Source organism: Schistocerca cancellata, chromosome 7 (assembly GCF_023864275.1).
Source record: "Schistocerca cancellata isolate TAMUIC-IGC-003103 chromosome 7, iqSchCanc2.1, whole genome shotgun sequence".
NCBI classification, from domain to species: domain Eukaryota; kingdom Metazoa; phylum Arthropoda; class Insecta; order Orthoptera; family Acrididae; genus Schistocerca; species Schistocerca cancellata.
The window spans coordinates 591774968-591796215 of record NC_064632.1 but is presented as its reverse complement, the minus strand read 5'-3'; the positions used below and the strand labels follow the sequence as shown (position 1 = coordinate 591796215).

Sequence of the window (21248 nt, the reverse complement as noted above, 5' to 3'; positions counted from 1 at the left end):
CTTGTAAATAAAGAGAAGACAGTGACAATGCAATTCATGTTTAGTTATAATATGATCATAAACATCTCCACTGACACTTAGTCACACAATAAACACAAATTTTTTTGCTGTTATTGTTTATGAACACCTGCCATGTAAAGAGCATGTAGATCATATTTGTAAGAAAACCAGTAAAAATGTGTATCTCTGAAATGGGTCTCAATCTTCCTAGGCCATGATGCCTTGACAATATTAGGAAAAGGATAGATTGCTACCCCATATAAAAAAACCTGCTGAGTTGCAGATGGGCACAACAAAACGGCTGTTACACATTATAGCTTTTGGTCAAAGTCTCCTTCTGCAAAGAGAACGCACACAAGCAAGCACACCTAATGCAAACATAACCTCTACCACCACCAGCTCCAACTGGAATTCTGATCATGTGACCATGAGGTGTGCTTGTGTGTGAATGTATGTGCATTTTATTTGCTGAAAAAGGCTTTGGCCAAAAGCTATAATGTGTAACAGTCTTTTCATTGTTCCTGCCTGCAGCTACAAGGGTCATCTTTACAGTGTTTAGCAATTTATATTTTTCCTAATATTGTTGATATTGTAACCTGGAGTTTCCACTGTTTGCAAATATATTTTGTATTGATACATATGCGTCTTCAGTACGGTACTGAGAAATGGGGTCTATACAGTCAGACTTGCTAGACTACAAAGAAAAGGCAATAAGATAAACACAAGAAAGCCTTGTATACAAATTTTCAGAAAATATAAAATACTTAGCATCTACTCTATGTACTCTTGCAGGTAATCATGTTTGTGAAACTAAATGCAGAACATAATGTAATAAACAGTAATGTACATAACAATTAGGTTGATGCATAAGTTTGTAGGGGTTTTCCATAATTTTAATAAACTCAAGAGATACAAATAACAGAGACTTAAGTCATCAGTCATATATTCTCCTTCACTATTTACAACATCTGCCAATGTTGGGGTAAATTCTTGATTCCACAACTAGAAATCATGTGCTTTAGAGGTGAAAAACCCTTTGAGCCACATTCAGAGTGCATTTTCATACAGCCAGGAAGTTCCTTGAAGGTTGTTTGACAGAAAGCAGAAAAGGTGAAAATCTGAGAGCGCAAATTCAGGAGAATAAGGTGGACACAGAATAACTTCCAAAGCTTACTGCTATTAGTCCAGCAGAACACGGACAGACGTTATCATCAAGTAACATCACTTCACACAGTTTTCCCGGTTGTTGTTCTCTGACTGCATCTGCAAGACATGTCAGCTGTTGACAACAAATGTCAATATTGATAGTTACACCTTGGAGAGACCATTCTTAGTACACCACACCATTGCTGTTCCACCAGCTGCATCACATTATCTTTTGTGGATACACACAGATCTTTGTATGGGGAGTTACTCCTTTGTTTGAGCTCAACCATTCCTTTCTTTTCTTTCTGTTAGCATAAAGACACCATTTCTCATCCCTAGTCATGATACAGGATAGGAAACATTGATGTTCATGAGGCAACTGGTGATGAGCAAGCAGAGATGCACCACCCACTGATTTCTGTGATTTTGCCTTAGAGCACGTGGGACCCACACACCCGATTTTTGAACCTTCCCATTGCTTGCAAATGTTACATGATAGTGGAATGATCACATTTGCCACTTCTTGAGTATGCTGAACTGTAACATTGAGGTTGCATGACTGGTTGGTCAGCTGGATGCTTTGGGAGACTAAACTACTAGGCCATCAGCCCCTTAATCCTCCAACAGACACATCTACATGACAAGGAACAAGAAAGAAGAAATGGAGACAGGGGACTAAAGAGCTGCTCCATCTAGAAAGCAGCCGGAAGCCCCAAAAGCAGAGTGCAACAAGGGGACATACATCCCCCAACTCCCACCACTTACCAGGCATATCCCACTTAGAAAGTGCTTAGGAAAGACTAGCAACATTGACAGGGCAAGAGGAAAAGACAAAAAAGTCTAAAAGACCACATGAGAGGGGGCAGGAAGAATAAGAGAGCAGGTAGGTTGAGGACTGTCAAGGATCACAAAGCCCAGACAGCTGCAGCCTGATCTGGACAGAGGCAACAACAGTGTGTACTGCTAACCCCTCAATGGGCCAATACAGTTAAGTGGCCCTCTCATGATGTGTGAAGTGAGGAAGAGGTGAAAGGGGGAGGATCAGAGAGTTGCATCAGCCAGAAATCAGCTGGAGGCTCCAGGGACATAACACAACTGGAGAGACACCCTGTGCATCCAACTGGTGCTTCTATACCCATCATTATGCACATTACCTCAAGAAAAATAGCTTCATGAATAAGATAAAAATCTCAGGAAAGAGAATAATGATGACAAGTCTGTCAACCATGCCTTTTTCATGGGTAAAATGTAAAATGGAGTCAGCAACTTTGGCAATGTCTGCTAGCACTAGTTTGTCATAAAGTTTAAGGTTTCACTTTAAGGTGGCCACATTAGGGCAGTCCTGTAGGCTGAGGGCACCAAGTGATGGGCACCACACCATGGGGTGGATCCTCACATCGGAGCGTGTGGTCATGAGTCAGCCAAGTCTGGTGAACAGGAAGCAAACAGAGGACAGTAGATTCTCTGTGGGAAGCATGAATGGAAGACTGCCACATGGTCATAGCTCATTTATGGTTCACTATTTATTTGGAGAAACCAGGGCACACCAATCTGCATTCCAAGCCACTAACAATTGTAGGCACTGAGTCAATTGAAGGTCTGATTTCAGTGCCCCTCATCTCCAAAGTTAGCATCCTGGTAGCCAACTTGGCCAACTGCTCAGCATGTTGATTCCAAGGGATCCCAACGTGACCAGGAGTCCATATAAAGATGACTATCTTTCTGGCACAGTGGAAGTCATACAGGAGATCCTGTAAAATCACAACCAATGGGTGTCAAGGATAGCACTGATTGGCCCCCTGAAGACTAATCGAGAGTGACAGCCAATTAAGAATGATTCACCAGCACAAGAACGAAGGTGGCTAAGGGCTTCAACAATGGCCACCAATTCTGCAATGAACATAGTTCACTATACCTTGCATATATGTAAGCAAAACCACTTCACCTGTTGGCCATAGAGCCATCAGTGTATACCATATCTGAGGCTGGAAATGTATCAAGAATATCCAGGAACAGACAGTGAAAAACTGTCAGGTCTATTGGGGCTTTCATTCCAAAGGAGAGATTGATGCAGATCGAAGAAAAGGGTACATACTATGGGGATACAAGTGATTTCTACCTAACAAGAGACAACAGTGGAGAAAGATGGAGTTCAGAGCAGAGACACTATGTGCATTGTAATCATGACTCCAGACCTTGGCCTCTGTTGTGTGAAGTAGATCTCCCTACCATGAAAAAGGACACAGTAGTTTAGATACTCATGGGAGCAGTGAATGTATATTGCATAGTTGGGTAGCAGTTGTTGGGGCTGGATACCAGTATCAACAAGTAGGCTGTTCACAAGGCTGGTCTGAAGGCACCTTTTGAAGTTGAACCCCACAATGGTGTGTTGGGTCCAGCATCTGCAATATTGAGCCATACACCAGCCTCATATGATCGAGACAAGATAGGATCGGAGGTTTCTAGAGCCACAAAAGTGTAGAGCAGTCTGCACCCTTGCTGGTGTCATTGAGACAATTAATAATATTAAGATGGACCAAGTGTGTTCGCTTAAGTTAGCAAAGATTGGGAATCCATGTCAACTGGGCATCAAAGACCAATCCCAAGGACCACTGACAACCAATAGACCCCTGTAGGACCCCATTCTCTTACATATGGGGAGTACTGTAGGAAGCACCAACTTGAACCTAGAAAGTACAGTGAGACAATAAATCAGGTAAAAAAATTGTGAGTTGACTCCCGAGACCCCACTCATGGAGAATGTGGTGCCACCACAAAGTGTCATAAGCGCTATGCAAGTCTAAGAAGACAGTGATAAGATGTTGGTGGTGGGAAAAAGCCAACTGAATAGCAGACTCCAGGCAGACCATATTGTCAGCAGTATAACAGCCTTGGCAAAAACTGCCCTGGGGCAGAGCCAAAAGACCCCGAGACTCAAACTAACAACACAGCCATCAGTTCATCATACATTCAAGCAACTTGCAGAGAACTTTAGTGAGACTAATTGGGTGGTAACTGTCCATATCAGGGGCGGTGTTTACCCCCCATTTCAATACTGGGAGAATCACAGCTTATTGCCATTGAAACGGGAAGTCACCCTTGGTCCAGATACAGCTGAAAATGGCAAGGGTGTGACATTGGTAATCCAATGATAGGTGTTTGAACATTTGGCTGTGGATGCAGTCTGGTCCAGGAGCCATGTTGAGGCAAATAGCTGGGGCACTGAGGAATTCCCACTAACTGAACAGAGCATTATAAGATTCCAGGTGATTGTAGCAGTTGCTCTGCACACTGAGGAAATGAAATGCCGGCAGATAATTCAAGCATCATGAAAAGTGAAATATTTGACAACAGTGTCTGGATCAGCATAGACATCATCATCCATACAGAGACCACGTATACCAACAGCATACTAGTGTCCACAGAGGTGTCAAATATTCGCCCAAGCCCATGAAGGAGGGGTACGTGGCCCATTATACTGCTCCCGGCATTCTTGTTTCTGTTGTTTTACGTGGTGGTGGACCTTGGCATGGGGTCATTTAAAGGCAATGAGGTACTCCATCAGTCAATGTTGCTTATGGCATTTGAGTGCCACCTACAATGTCTAATAGCAACAGTGATTTTGGGGGTCCCCCCAAGGAAGAGGTGACTGCTGAGTCAGATGTCAGATGCCAGTACAATGGATACGGTTGTGCTCTGGACAACCATATCAATACTACCATGTGGCACGGTGTGGAGGGCAATGGCAGTGGTGAAAGCATCCCAGTCAGCTTTGGAGAGAGCCCATCAGGGTGGAAGCCCAGGCGAGTGATGCTGAGGTAGGGTAAAACAGTAGGGGTCACCAGGAACACTGCCTCGGATACAGAGGCAGAACATGCTGGATCCGGTAGCACAGGCACCACCAGAATCTCCCTCTTTCTGTAGGATTACTTCTTGTCCTTAGATAATTTAGACTTCTGCAAGGGTTTGTCTACCCCAGATTCTGGGACGGAGGAGGAATGCAAAGTTCTACAGCCTGAAACCTGTGGCTCTCACTGCTAAGGGTGCAGGAGGAGGGAGTTGCTTCTCCAGCTGTGGGTTTGGGGACTAACATCAGCAGCAGCAGATTGGGAGCTGATGCTCCCAAACGGCGTGTGAGGGAAACTGTAGGAGGAGGACCCCACTTACCAGGGAGCAGTTGTAGTCGACTGGCCCCAAGGGTCAGATGTAGGAGATATGGAGGGCAATGGCACAGTCACTAAAGAGGAAGACATCATTGCAGCAGTAGAATACATCATCATCATCATTGGTGCAGGATGTAGGCAATTGTATTTCTTCTTGGCTTCTTGATACGTGAAGCAGTCAAAGGTCTTGTATTCCTGGATTTTCTTTTCTCATTTGAAAATGAGGCAGTCTGGTGAACAGGGGCAACAGTCTTCCTTACAGCTGACACAGATGGGGAAGAGACACAAGGAATGTTTCTGTGCAGCTGCCAACCCCAATCCCTACAGCCACAGCTGGCATTGCAACACAAAGACACGTGACCAAATCATAAGTGTTTTTAGCCCCACATGGGGGGAGGGGGGGAGAGGAATATACAGCTTAACATCAGAGTGATACACCATCCCATTGACCTTCATCAGCAATGAGTCACCTACAAGGTCCAAGATATAGGGTCCAGGGCAGACACGACACACAAAATGAACACCTCGTAACTCGCCATCACTTTCTAAAAGGAGATTTCAATGGAAAATGATACCCTGTGCCATATTCAGACTTTTATGGGGATTATAGTGACAGGGATGTCACCCTGTTGGTTGCAGATGAGCAGTGCCTGTGAATGAGTCATTTTAAGCAGAACATTGCCACTTTTCATTTTTGAAATCACTGCCACTTCCCCAAACCTGTCCTTGAAGTTTTCAATGAGAAACAATGGCTTTGTAGTAAAAAAGGAATTCCTGTCCATCCTAAAACAAACCAAGTATCAGGTGATGTATTTCTCATCTTGTCTCTGAGCCCTACGATCCTCCCATGGCATATCCAGAGAAAGGGTTGGGGTCACACCTCTCCTCATTGTAATATGCTTTAGCTTCAGAAGCGACTGCTGGGGCCATGGGCCACCAGCAGAGGAAAGTTTAATTCAGTTCCTGTAAAAATCTTCCACCACGGTACCACCCATTCTGAATAGGGGCAATCCCCAAGGGTGCCACTCAGCCGCTACAAGTAAACAATTGCCCAGAGTTGCAAGGGGAGTTTCCAGTTTAGGCACCAACAGCGTGCACATGCACACAAACACACATGCGTATGCACACATACTAAATGAAAGAGATATGAGCCTCCTGAGGGCTTTCACCATGTGATTTTCACACCTCTGGTGAGCTCAAGAGAGACATGCATGGACATTTGTTTGTCAGATGAGGAAGTGCAAGAGTGAGTGTGGTTGTGGATCCATCAGCAGCTGACCATGTTCTACAAAACAGGAATTTATCATCTCACCTCCCAATGGGATAACTGTCTTAATGAACGTGGTGATTACTTTTGAATGGAACCAGAATTTGATGATTACTTTTGAATGGAACTATCCCTGGTCCTGTTGTGGTAGGTGTTCAGCTCTCTTTAGACTGTGCCTTAGAAATATGTATGCAAATTCCTGTAATAATAATTTACAATTATCAAGTGCATTGAACTCATAACAGTTTCAGCCCCCAGTAGACTAAAATATGTAATAATGAAACAATATCTTCAAAATAATCTTCAGTTTATTAATCTAAATTCCACTACTCTGATCATTATTGCCAGAAAATTGACTACATTAAAGTGGCTCATCCAGAAATGGCAAAAATAATTAAGCAGAAATGAGACCTAATCTGTACAAACAACATCCCATTCAAAAATGCACTAGCTAAACAGAATTGGGACAATCTATGCTCATTAGAAGGACCAAGCAATAAATGGGATGCATTTCATTCAACTCTGTAATGCATTTTGATTCTTGTCATGAAGTAAAAGAACAAAAACATACCTAAGCCCCAATTAGCTGAACAAAAATCAGTTTGAAACTCTCAGCTAGTTTAGTAAAATGTAGAATGTGCCCAATTCCTATGTGTTGTACAAATCATCTGGGCAGCAAATTATCAAAGAAAAATATACTAGTTTTGAGCAAAGTCAGCAAAAGTAACTCATGCCTGCTGGGAGCTCATTAACAAATGTCATAAGACATATGCAAATACAAAAGCCAAGTGGTCGATATTGGACATGAATTACAACCAATATTAGTCCCAGAAACAGTTTGTAATATATTCAACAAGTGTCTTTGCTACTGGCACTGTAATTTTAGACACAGATCTACCTATCAAGACAATACAGAGCTACAGGGTAGAGAAGAGCGTCAAATTTGAAGAAATAAAAGAGCAAGATATAAGCAAAATACTTTAGCTGCTAAAAAAACACACTAATGGTTGTGATGGCCTTTCTGGCATAGTAATTAAAAGACTTACAAAGGTAATGGCTGAAACAATTACATAGCTCATCAAATGTAGCATCAAAGAAGATGTGCTTCCCAGTACATTGAAAAGCAGCACAGTGAGGTCAATAAATAAAAATGAATTAACAGGGGAACCATCAAACTAGCAACAGGTATCAATTTTGCTCACATTTAGTAATATCCTTCAGTCAGTAATGTTCATTCAGCTTGTGCTTTTCACCATCTTCTAACAGAATTCCAACACTGATACTGGGAAGTTTGTAACACCACAACAGCTGAGAAAGCATTTCTCCCCAAAGTTTATACTCATCTATATGACAAGAAGAATACTAAGGGCATATTTTTAGATCTTTCAAAAGCATTTAATCTAGTAAATCATGCTCTAGTCTTATAGAAACTGAAGGACTGCAATATCAGACACACACGATTTGAACTTCTGTCTTCATACCTGAAAATTCATAAACAGTACACAGATATAAATTATCAGAAATGTATGAGAAAAATCAACATTCAGTCTAAAATAAACAGTAATGGAGGGTGTGCCACAGGCATCAATACTATGAATACTGGGACCATTTATTTTTCTTGTCTATACATGGTTGACAGAAACAATCTGGAAAGCTTGTAAGAATGATTGTTAAGGAAAAAGTTCTATATGTAGTACCATTTATGAGTTAATTAGCATTGAAGTTAGCCAATCAGGCTATTGCACGTACAAATTCAAGCAACCCACGAGAGACGGTGGTGCCTAAGGTGTTGTTCGTTTTGTTTCCTAGAACCAAACAAGAGAGCAACACAAAAGTTGGGCATAGGATAGTTGCAAGAATCGAACCCAAGCCAATGGATGAGCAGTCTCGTGCATTACCATCTACATTATAAAAACAATGGACACTAATTGTATCTGGCAAAAGGCCTGAATATGTCCAGGCAATAACCTGATTGGCTAACTTCAATGCTAATTAATTCAGAAACAGTGCAACATACTGAATTTTTTCCATAACATTTTTTTCTCAACACAAGTCAAAACCATATTTTACCTAGAACACATTTTCTCTATTTAAAACCAGTTCATACTGAACTCCTATGTTGCAACTAGAATTTCCTAGCTGTAACTAAAATTTACTGCTTTATATGTTCAAATTTTAGATAAAAGTAGTTTTAACTTTACTATTAGATAAGCCTAGTTTTAGCTACTGAAATAATTAAATCAAAGTAATTAAGTGTTGATTGGGATTTAAAAAAATTTACCGTCTCAATTATGTTTGCATATTTTCTGGAAGTTTCATTTTTTAGTCCATTTCGACCTCTGTGACCAACAGCCACATGAGCGGCTTCAGTAATATTTAAAACTTCATCTAGATGTAAGCAGTTCTTCATAAGCGGCTTTTGTCACTAATTTTCACCACTCAGAAGCCTCAGTAACCTTGACTTAATTTAATCTTCTGTACTGTTTGTGTGTCTTTTTCAGCTCCTTCAATTTTGTCCACTAATTTACCTTCTGTTGTCACATTGCTGTGATTTTCTTTTTTTGTGTTCTTCAATCTATAATGTCCTTTTTAAGAATTATTCTTTCTATCACATTTCTTGATTTAGAGCTGCCACAAGAAATGTGTACAAGTCAATCTATACATGCCTATTGGAAGACTGAGTGAGTATGCTCAGGTGGGCATGTTGACCGACTTGACTCACCTGGGTCATGTGACATCTCTCAACAAATCATAGTTGTTATAATGCATCATATGTAAGCTAAATAATCCTTGACCTGTGTCAAAACATTCACTTTTAACCAGTAGGAACCTGGATCTAAGAAAATGTGTTCAGTATAAGAGAGAGAGAGAGAGAGAGAGAGAGAGAGAGAGAGAGAGAGAGAGAGAAATCCACAGCTTCATACAACATACAGGATTTGATCCATTCTGCCACCCTGCACAGTCCCACAGTATCGGAGAAACAGGTTCCTGTTGTAGCTCCACCTCCGTAACTTTGTCAGGGCAGCAATCACGATACAAGTGGCACTCGTCATCACAAAAGCAACGAGCAGCAGAAAACCTGCAGGAGAGGAAGGCGGGTTGCAGGTAGCACTGTTTTATTAAACAAGAAGCAGTTATAATATGTTTTACTGTGCTAATTAAAACAGTAACATATTAACTCAATGTGTGTGCTACTTACGTTCGATTATCCATCATATTTGGAGAGTCACTGCTTACTGGAAATTTGCCTTTGCAAGAACCATGGATGCATCCTTTGATTTCCTGTACCTTCTGGAGAAGTTGGTTGTCACACAAGATTTTTTGTGCAAACAGGGACAGGATATACAACCAAATGACAAACCTGCCAGCAGAGAATCTTTACTAATATAAGGACTGTACTAAATTAGTACACAAATGCATCATGTCTGAAAGAATTTTCATTATGCACATACACTAAGAAAATGTGCACAAATATTTTGTGTAGTTATACAGTAATGTTGTTGTTGTTGTTGTTGTTGTTGTTGTTGTAGGTGGTGGTGGTTTGCTCTTCAGTCTTGAGATGGACATGATGCAACTCTCCACACTAACTAATCATGTGCAAGTACCTTCATCTCTGCATAACTAATGCATCCCACATCAATTTGAACTTATTTACAATTTCTGAATCATGGTGTCCTTCTAAGATTCTCCCCCCCTCCCCCCCTCCCCAGCTTCCCTAGATTACAAAATTAAATACCCCTTGATGTATTAAGATGTGTCCAACAACCTTATTGGTTATCAAATCTGCTTATCTAATCTTCAGTATTCTCATGTAATATAACATTTCAAAACTTTCTGATCTCTTCTTGTCTGCACTGCTTATTATTCCCATTTCACTTCCAAACGTAGCTATGCTCCAGACAAACACTTACACAAATTTCCCATTTTCAGAAACAGTTTTCATGCAATTACCTGTCAGCATTTTTTATCCTCTTTACTTCAGACATTGGCATTTTGCTGCACTTCTTTAAGTGCATAATTTCCAAATCTACACCCCCAGGAACATCTGACTCAATTCAACTACACTCCATTACCTTAGACCAGACATTTCAAGTAACTTCCATAATATGAATTTGACCCTCACTACCCCAACAGAAATAATGTCCATCATAAAATCTTTAAAATCCAAAACATCTAGTGGGTATGATGAAATATCAACAAAGTTAATTAAAGAATGTGATTCTGAGCTAAGTAACATATTAAGCTATTTGTGTAACCAGTCGTTTATCAGTGGAATATTTCCTGAATGGCTGAAATATGCTGAAGTTAAGCCACTGTTTAAGAAGGGAGATAAAGAAATAGCATCAAATTTCCATCCAATTTCACTGTTGCCAGCATTCTCAAAAATTTTCGAAAAAGTAATGTACAGTCGTCTTTATAACCATCTTATCTCAAATAACATACTGTCAAGGTCACAGTTTGGATTTCTAAAAGGTTCCGATATTGAGATGGCTATCTTCACTTACAGTGAAAATGTGCTTAATTCATTAGACAAAAAATTGCAGGCAACTGGTATATTTTGTGATCTGTCAAAGGCATTTGACTGTGTAAATCACAATATCCTTTTAAGTAAACTAGAATATTATAGTGTAACAGGAAATGCTGCAAAATGGTTCAAATCTTATATCTCTGGCAGGAAACAAAGGGTGTTATTAGGAAAGAGACATGTATCAAGCTATCAGGCATCATCCAACTGGGAACAAATTACATGTGGGGTCCCACAAGGTTCCATTTTGGGGGCCTTACTTTTCCTTGTGTATATCAATGACCTTTCATCAGTAACATTACCAGATGCCAAGTTTGTTTTGTTTGCCGATGATACAAACATTGCAATAAATAGCAAATCAAGTGTAGTCTTAGAAAGATCAGCCAATAAAATATTTGTGGACATTAATCACTGGTTCCTAGCCAATTCTTTGTCACTAAACTTTGAAAAAACACACTACATGCAGTTCAGAACTTGTAAGGGGTGTCCCAAGAGTATATGTCTAACATACGATGACAAGAAGATAGAAGAAGTGGACAGTGTTAAATTCTTGGGATTACAGCTTGATAATAAATTCAACTGGGAGGAGCACACCACAGAACTGCTGAAGCGTCTTAACAAATCTCTGTTTGCAATGCGAATTTTGTCAGACATAGGGGATATAAAAATGAAAAAGCTGGCATACTATGCTTACTTTCATTCCATAATGTCATATGGGATTATTTTTTGGGGTAATTCATCAAGCCAAGCTAAAGTTTTCCGGGCACAAAAACATGCAGTAAGAATTATATGTGGTGTGAACTCAAGAACATCCTGCAGAAGCCTGTTTAGGGAACTAGGGATACTAACTACAGCTTCCCAATATATTTATTGCTTAATGAAATTTGTCATTAAAAATATATCACTTTTTCAAACCAACAGCTCAATTCATGGAATCAATACTAGAAATAAGAATAATCTTCACAAGGATTTAAAGTCACTTAGTCTTGTACAAAAAGGTGTGCATTATTCAGGAACACACATTTTCAATAACTTGCCAGCAGCCATAAAAAGCTTAAGAACCAATGAAATTCAGTTTAAGAGAAGCCCAAAGGATTTATTGGTGGCCAACTCCTTCTACTCCATTGATGAATTTCTTAGTAAAACCAACTGATTTGTATTTAAGTACAACATAACTTCTGCACAATTTCAGTGCAGTAATGTGTTCACTGAAAATTTGTGTGTGTGTGTGTGTGTGTGTGTGTGTGTGTGTGTGTGTGTGTGTGTGTGTGTGTGTGTGTAAGTATAATCTAACTTCTGCACCATTTCAGTGCAGTAATGTGTTCATTGTAAGTAAGTATTACAGTAGTTGTATTACATGTTTATTACCTTATAAATAAATGAAAAACTTTTTTATTTTAAATTCAGTGCATTAGTATTTGTAAAATGACTCTTAGTGTTCATTAAAAAATGACGATCATTCCACTTGGGACCTGTGGAATGGTACATTAGCTTATTTGTTTTAGTTGTAAATATTTGTCATGTATTGTTGTTTTTCTGACATGGTCCACATCCTGGAGGACCTCCTCACTACGGATCAATTGGAATGAAAGTAAATCTAATCTAATCTAATCTAATTAGGACTGTTTTACATTTATTAATGTTCTTCATATGCCACGGCACAAAATTTTTAGTTATGTATGTTGATCAACAATTAAAATGGGATGAACATATCAGGGTCCTTGGAAAAAGTGTTAGCACAGCACGTTATGCCTTATGAATATTAATCACAGTATGTAATAGCTCATTTCTAAAAGCAACATACTATGCGCATATACATTTTATCATCAGTTATGACATAATATTCTGGGATGCAAATGCTTAGGATGAGCAAAATATGTTCACATTGCAGAAAGAAGCCTTCAGAATAATGGGTAAGAGTCGCAAAAGGCTCCACATATTGAGCTTTTCAAAAATGGAGTATTCTGACAGTTCTGAGGGAATACATATTTCAAACGGCAGTTTTTATACAAAGAAACATTGAGCAATGTGCAGCAAACAGTTCCATACATGATCATCTGATCAGCTGCATTGACTGCTTCTAGCTAGATAAAATGAATAGAGCAACACATCTCTATGTTTTACCAAGGTTTCTAGATAAATAATAAACTGTCAAGAGAGATCAAAAACATAAAGGAACTCTATAAATTGAAAACTACATACATCAAAGAATATTTACTAATGAATAGTTTTTACTCCACTAAAAAATTCTTGGAACAAAATTATTACAAATATATAATCAGGTTCACAAGTTACAATGTAAATGCAATGCATTGTAGTTTTTAATCTACTCCATGAAGTTCAAAACCAATATGTATTATCAGGATTCTTAGATTCATTTCTCTTGTGTGAAGCAGGCTCTTTCTGCATTATGTAATTCTGAGTAAATTGTGTATATGCATACTTTTTTCTTTGTGTGTGTGTGTGTGTGTGTGTGTGTGTGTGTGTGTGTGTGTGTGTGTGTGTGTGTGTGTGTTTAAATTTGTCTGTGGGTGAATTAATAAATAAATGAAAAATGAATAAATAAATAAACCTCCTTTCAACAAAGCACATCATCTGAGTTATTTGACATCTCTGACAGAAACAGTGTGAATCACCAAAACCCCTAAGTTTTTATTTGTTTTCGAAATTTTCCTTAGTTTCCTTTATTACTTGCTTTATACGAAAGTTTAAAAGCTCAAGAAAAAGAGTATAGCCATGTCTCACTCCCTTCTCTACTGCCATTTTCCTTTCATTTTGTTTTACTTTTAGAATTGGAATCATATTCTGTACACATTGTAGATAGTCTTATCATTCATTGTATTTTATATCTGATTTTTTTATATTGATTGTGTTTAATCTGTCAACATTGTTAAAAGCTTTTTCTAAACCTACAAATGCTAAAAACTGAGTTTCAGTTTCTTCATTCTGTCTTCTAAGTCATAAAATTGAGTTTCAGTTTTTTTATTCTGTCTTTCAGTCATAAGGTCAATATTGCCTCATATTCCCACATTTTTTCAGAAACTAATATGATCCATCCCAAGGATGGCTTCTACCAGTTTTTCCATTTTTTTTCTAGAAAATTCATATCAATATTTTGCATCCACATCTGATGGTAAAGTGGTATTCAGATATTTATGTACCTAGCTTCTTTGGACACAATATTATTACACTCTTCTTGAAGTCTGAGGGCTATTTTGCCTAACTGATACATATTCCATAGCAGGTAGAACATTTTGTCACAGATGCTTCTCCCAGTAATCTTAACAATTCTGAGGGAATGTCATCTAACCTGTGAGCCTTGTTTCAACTTCGTGATCTGCTAAATTCTTACTGTAGTGTCATAACACTCTTCTCATCTCTGTGTACTTCCTCTTCCATATCTATAACATTTTCTTCAAATTTATTTTCTTTATATGGCCTTTCTATATATTCCCTTCATTTTCCAGGTTTTGATTAATTGCTTTGTACTGGCTTCTTCTATGACGTATTTACATTCATTTGGCTGCTTCTCTTTCTTCCCAAGGCTTTCTCAATTCTCCTATAGGCAGCATCTCTCTCTCTCTTATAGTCATATACACTTCTATTCAGTTGCATGTGTAGTGTAACAGGGCAGCGGAGTGCAGTCATGCGATGCATGCAGTTCACTTGCTGTAGGAGGCTACATCTATGCTTTGTGCTCCAAGTTGGCAGTGTAATGGATGGCTCACAGTAAGAGAGCCACCAGCAGTGTCAACAGGGACACAAAACAAATGAATATATTAAAGAGACCTTTGATGTATGCCCCAAGGGTCAGATGTTATGTATCAGTAGGTGTTAATGTCTGATGTTTGATTAAACTAATTTGAGTTCTAAGGGGTCTGTCATTTTTTTGTGAGACTTTAAGACTTTAAATATAGAGAAGTGCAAATGAGAATTTGGAGTTTATTTAGTACCTGGGAGTAGTTTTCAGTATCATCCATCAAGGATTGAAGTCCAGAAGAAAATCGAGATCATACACAGTGGTAGGACATAGTAGCTGGACCATCAGAACAATTTCTGAAGGTGATCATTCATCAACAACATTTGCAACATGTAACTAGCAGATATCACAGGGTGAAAAGGTACCAAGCACACACAGCAGCTGACATATGTCACTAAGAAAGACCTTCATTTTTCACCAAATGTGGCAGCCAACTATCGAAACAAATCAGTCATGCTGAGAAGATCGCCATTTACTGAATAAAACTCAATAAAAAACTTCAAGAATTTCTATGTCATATTAATAATTAATTTATTGCCCTTGTCAACTAATAATTAATAATAGAGCCTCAAGACATGAATGCATAACTTTGCCTCAAGTCCTCAATGACAGTATTATCAAGACTGAGTTGAAAAATAATATTTAAACTTGTTAATAAACAGTTTTCATGAAGAAGGAATAATTTATTACTGAAATACCAAACACCCAGCAACATAAAATGATGACATGCTTACACTGAAAATACAGAGCAAGACTTGCCGACTTGCAACACATGAGAGATTACAGCAGGGTTGGTGAGGAAGATAACTGATGTGATTGCAGCCAGCAGACAACCCATTGGTGTTCATCACACAGCCATTAACTCCGGAAAAAAAAACTGTTTTTTTAATTTCATGTCTTAACTGTTGTATGTAACTAACTGGACATCACAATATTATATTGAACGTTGAATTTATTGCTAACTACCAAGTAGTGAGCTATTATATCGACATGTTAGTTTACGCCCATGTTAGCTCTTAAGAAAAAGTTGATTTAATTGAGCTAACAGTAACTTGTGAAATTAATGGATGAAAATAAGAAATGGAGATACTATTAACAGTAAGCAGGACAAAAATAAGAGAATGTTGGGGGAATACATTTCTAAGAAAGAAGAAGAGACTATAAGACTAAATTTAGTCAAGGTTCACAGAACAGGGCAACAAAACAACAGAATTAGAAAGTAAAGTTAATGTATTACATCTAAGGTACTGAGAGTAGTTTGTCACGAGTTTAAGGAATATTTCAAAGATGTGATTCAAAATTTTAAATCAGTACACTTGAAAATTTCAAACACAAATAAGAGAGTGGAATTATTTGAGCAAGATAGGGTATTAAAACTGGAATCTACACTAAGTAGGTTAGGGAAGAAAGATTACAAGCATTCCTACAACCAGTAGTAAGACTGCTTCTGTGGTTAATACTGTAAACCACCAACAGTAATTTCAGAATATATGGGATGTCTCAAGAGAATCTAAAAAAGCACTGGAGAGTAGACAAACTACTGGTATTATGGGAGTATATAAGAAATTTTTGGAGGATTTTCAGATAAGGCATGGTTTAAATTTGTCAAAACAGTTGCCCAAATTTAAGCCGGATAGGGAGGTGCATCCAATATGCTTTTAAAGAGCATTTTCACAATCGTTAGCAAGCAGGTGGGACAATCTCAAGAAAACTGATTTTGCCCTATGTTATTTAACAGGAGATTCAGCTGAATGGTGATTTAAATACCAAGACAAATTTAAAACATTAGATAAATTTAAAATATTAGATAATTTTAAAACATTAGGTAATTTTCAGATGCCTTTTAAGAAAGAATTTCTTTGTCTGAGTCAATGTACCAAAGAAAATAATAATTGAAAGCATGATTTCCTAAAATACTTGAACTTCAATGATTATTCAGATAATTATTTCATTTCTGAGCATAGTGTAAGTAAGTTTGATTACCAGTGGAGATGATAAGGCAGGCAGTGGTTTTTAATCATTATTACAGTAAGTATCTGAATGAGAATGAGCATATGAAGAGACTATTAAACTATGATTACATAGTACATAATTTACTATGTCAAATACTGTCTACTGGAAGAGGAAGTTTCATTGCTGGTGAAGAAGGTGACATGCAAGGTCTACCAAGCTACTTAGATGTTTTTATTGCAGCCTTTACTCTACTTAAACCATACTGTTAACTTTCCAATTAGAATAGCTAATGGCTTAAAAATTGCCACTGATAATACCTTTATACAAATGTCTAACAAATAAAATTATATTATAAAACAAATAATATGTAGCCTCCCAGATCATGACATGAAGTTCCTTTTGCTAAATGTTATTACTGATTACATTATGTCTGTTCGTTTTGTTTTGGGGTGCAAAAACTGGGGTCATACGCACCCAAGTCAAAACTAAAGAACACGAAGACAGAGAAGAGTTAAAAAATTTCTATATGTCAATTCCTACCTGACATAAGAGAACACAGCTAAAAACATAAATGTGGAGGAAGGACTGCAAAAGACACCATACAGAAATAGAGATGGATAAAATGTGAAACGCGGTCAACAGCCCACACATTGTTTTCTGAAACAGCCAATAACTCAGACGGCAAACTCAAACAGGAATGAAAACAGTTAAAAAATTGACATTCTGTCAGGAACTGGTGGACAGCTAAAACATGGGAACAATGTGAGGGAGCACCATTTATCAAATGACGATGGCTAAAAAGGCAGTGCCCAATATGCAACCTAGTTAAAATGACCTCCTCCTCGTGGGAGGGATGAGAGGAGGTTGTCCAAGCCACTGGGAGAGGCTTTATAATCTGGAGCTTAATCCCATGAAGGGAGGACCAATGGCAATACCAAAGGGACACCATCACCTGACAAATGGCAACACAGTGATCATTGGAGGGAATATAGGAGCAAGTGGACTGAGGTATGAGGACTGCAGCCTTGGCAGCAGCCTCATTTCCTGATGGACCGACATGACCAGGAACCCACATAAACATCACAGTGTCTCCACCAAGAGTGAGCAAGTTGTGCAAATATATATTAAAAAATATAATATAATTAATTAAACAAATTGATTTTTTTGCACTTATTATCATTTTGATTTCTTATAGATTTTTAAGGGAATGCAATGTCCTTCATTTTTAACTTACATCAATTCCTGTATTTGCTATACTGTTGAGAATTACACAGGTTGTTTAAATGGTTCTTCTTCTGCCATAATTAGTTCTCCTTCTTGACCGTGTGTACAATATTGATTCTTAATTGGACTTCCATCCAAGGCATTTTGCTCTGATTGTTGCCAGCATCATATTTAAAGTACCAGGGAAGCAGGTTGATAGCCTTACTTGCCCCGAGTCCCATTGGGTTTTACCCCTAACGGTTGAGGGACTAACCGGTGGATTTGGTAGTCTTTGCCATATGAGCACAAAGGTGACCATGACTCAGAATATGTCCGAGATGCCCAGCCTTCTTCCAAAGTAACTGGTATCCCGACTGTCGGAACCACTTACTTGGCCACTCACATGTTGCCCGTGGTTCATGAACTAGGACATGACTACAGGAACCCACACCATGGAGAAATGTTATGAGTGGAACAGGGAATTGTATCTATGCTTTATAGATCTAGAAAAGGCATATGACCGGGTTCCTAGGAGGAAGTTATTGTCTGTTCTATGAGATTACGGAATAGGAGGCAAACTTTTGCAAGCAATTAAAGGTCTTTACATGGATGGTCAGGCAGCAGTTAGAGTTGACGGTTAATTGAGTTGATGGTTCAGAGTAGTTTCAGGGGTAAGACAAGGCTGCAACCTGTCTCCACTGTTGTTCATATTATTTATGGATCATATGTTGAAAACAATAGACTGGCTGGGTGAGATTAAGATATGTGAACACAAAATAAGCAGTCTTGCATATGCGGATGACTTAGTTGTGATGGCAGATTCGATTGAAAGTTTGCAAAGTAATATTTCAGAGCTAGATCAGAAATGTAAAGACTATGGTATGAAGATTAGCATCTCCAAAACGAAAGTAATGTCAATGGGAAAGAAATATAAACGGATTGAGTGCCAAATAGGAGGAACAAAGTTAGAACAGGTGGACGGTTTCAAGTACTTAGGATGCATATTCTCACAGAATGGTAACATAGTGAAAGAACTGGAAGCGAGGTGTAGCAAAGCTAATGCAGTGAGCGCTCAGCTACGATCTACTCTCTTCTGCAAGAAGGAAGTCAGTACCAAGACTAAGTTATCTGGGCACCGTTCAATCTTTTGACCAACTTTGTTGTATGGGAGCGAAAGCTGGGTGGACTCAGGTTACCTTATCAACAAGCTTGAGGTTACGGATATGAAAGCAGCTAGGATGATTGCAGGTACTAGTAGATGGGAACAATGGCAGGAGGGTGTCCACAATGAGGAAATCAAAGAAAAACTGGGAATGAACTCTATAGATGTAGCAGTCAGGGCGAACAGGCTTAGATGGTGGGGTCATGTTACACGCATGGGAGAAGCAAGATTACCCAAGAAAATCATGGGTTCAGCAGTAGAGGGTAGGAGGAGTCGAGGCAGACCAAGGAGAAGGTACCTGGATTTGGTTAAGAATGATTTTGAAGTAATAGGCTTAACATCAGAAGAGGCACCAATGTTAACACTGAATAGGGGATCATGGAGGAATTTTATAAGGGGGCTATGCTCCAGACTGAACGCTGAAAGGCATAATCAGTCTTAAATGATGATGATGAATTGGACTTCCTCTTCTGATGCTACAGTGACATGACATTGGAATAATGTATGGAAGAAAAGAAAACTTTCGTGGTTTTGCACAAAAACGAACTCTCAGACTCCATATTTTCATAAAATTATTATTCAGACAAGATACTGTATCACAAGAAATACAGCTTATCACCACGAGAACTAACGACAGAGTCTCTCTAATAATTGTAAAAAAAAAAAAAAAAAATCATTTGTCTTTCGCCTTCTGGTGTAGCAAAATATCTCTTTGTCAATACTTACAGTGGCCGTGCTAGTGTTTATTGTCATTGGTAATAACTTTTATTGTAGCATGTCAGGATTTTTCTTATGTACCTATACAAAGTGACAGTTTTCCTGGATCTGTTGCACTAAGGGATGGGTGGTGTACAGTGCACATAGACTTTGAAGGGCACTGAGAGTGTCTGAGCAGAGGACACAATTGAAAAGGATGTGTCGCCGGATGTACTCCGTGGCCTGATACAGGACGAGGAGCTCAGCTATAAATACTGGACAGTGTGCCAGAAGCCGATATCTAAAGATGCCGGCACCAATGATGAAGGCACACTTGACACCGTGGTCAGTCTGAGAGCCGTCAGTGTACACAAAGGCGCTATTGCATCATTCCGTGTGAAGTTCGTAAAATTGAAGGTGATGGAGCAAGGCTGGAGTAGTGTCCTTAGGAAGAGAATGAAGGCCAAGGTTAACATGGACCACTTCATGATGCCAAGGTGGTGAAGGGTTCACACCCATTGGGAAAGTTCAGGTAGTGTGAAGTTAAGCCACCAAAGCAAGTGCCCAAAGTGAACTCCAGGAGGTAACAGAGAAGAGGGATGTGTCCCATACTGGCCAGCAAAGGAATCATCAAAGGAGGATGGCAGACAAACGGCATGCATATCTGCTGAGGAGAAAGTCATGGCAGTAGGACAGTGGTAATTCAGCAGCTTCAGCATGTAGACTCTCAACCAGGCTAGTGTAAATAGATGCCATGATGGTGGATAGTGTTAAGACAGCATAAGAAGGGTGGATGGGCAGATACATAAACAAAGCGTCCATAGTCGAGTTTTGAACGGACAAGGAACCAGTACAAACAGAGGAGGATGGTTTGATCGGCACCACAGAAGTACCATTGAGGACACATAGGACACTGAGGAACTGCTTACAGCAGGCTGCCAGAAAGACACATGGGAGAACCAAGAGAGTTTCCTATCTAGCATAAGGCCCAGGAATTTTGTAGTTTCAATGAATGGAAGGGCAACAGGCCTGAGACGTAAAGATGATGGGAGAAACAATTTGCACCACCAGAAATTCATACAGACGGTTTTGTCAGCAGAAAAATGAAAGCTACTGTCGATGCTCCAGGACTAAAGTTGATCAAGACAAGGCTGAAGATGCTGCTCAGTGAGACAGGTCCATGGAGAGCTGCAATAGATGGCTAAATCATCAACAAAAAGAGAGACAGTGATGCCCGGCAGAAGACAGGCCATTATAGGGTAAATGCTGATAGCAAAGACACTTAGGATGGAACACTGAGGCATACATGTTTCCTGGATAAAGGTGTCCAAAAAGACAGAACCCACAAGCACCTCGAAAATTCGGTCTTTTTA

At 39.0% G+C, this 21248-nt stretch overlaps 1 protein-coding gene across 1 annotated transcript in view; it reads right to left on the bottom strand.

The window, feature by feature from the left end:
- The window catches only part of LOC126092435 (uncharacterized), a 279342-nt gene that overhangs the window by 52670 nt on the left and 205424 nt on the right, over positions 1-21248 (bottom strand). Inside the window, exons 3-4 of the mRNA XM_049908035.1 lie at positions 9776-9937; positions 9508-9655 (exon numbers count right to left, since the gene is read on the bottom strand). Of these exons, the coding sequence (XP_049763992.1) occupies positions 9508-9655; positions 9776-9937 (310 nt within the window). The remainder of the gene's footprint in view (positions 1-9507; positions 9656-9775; positions 9938-21248) is intronic.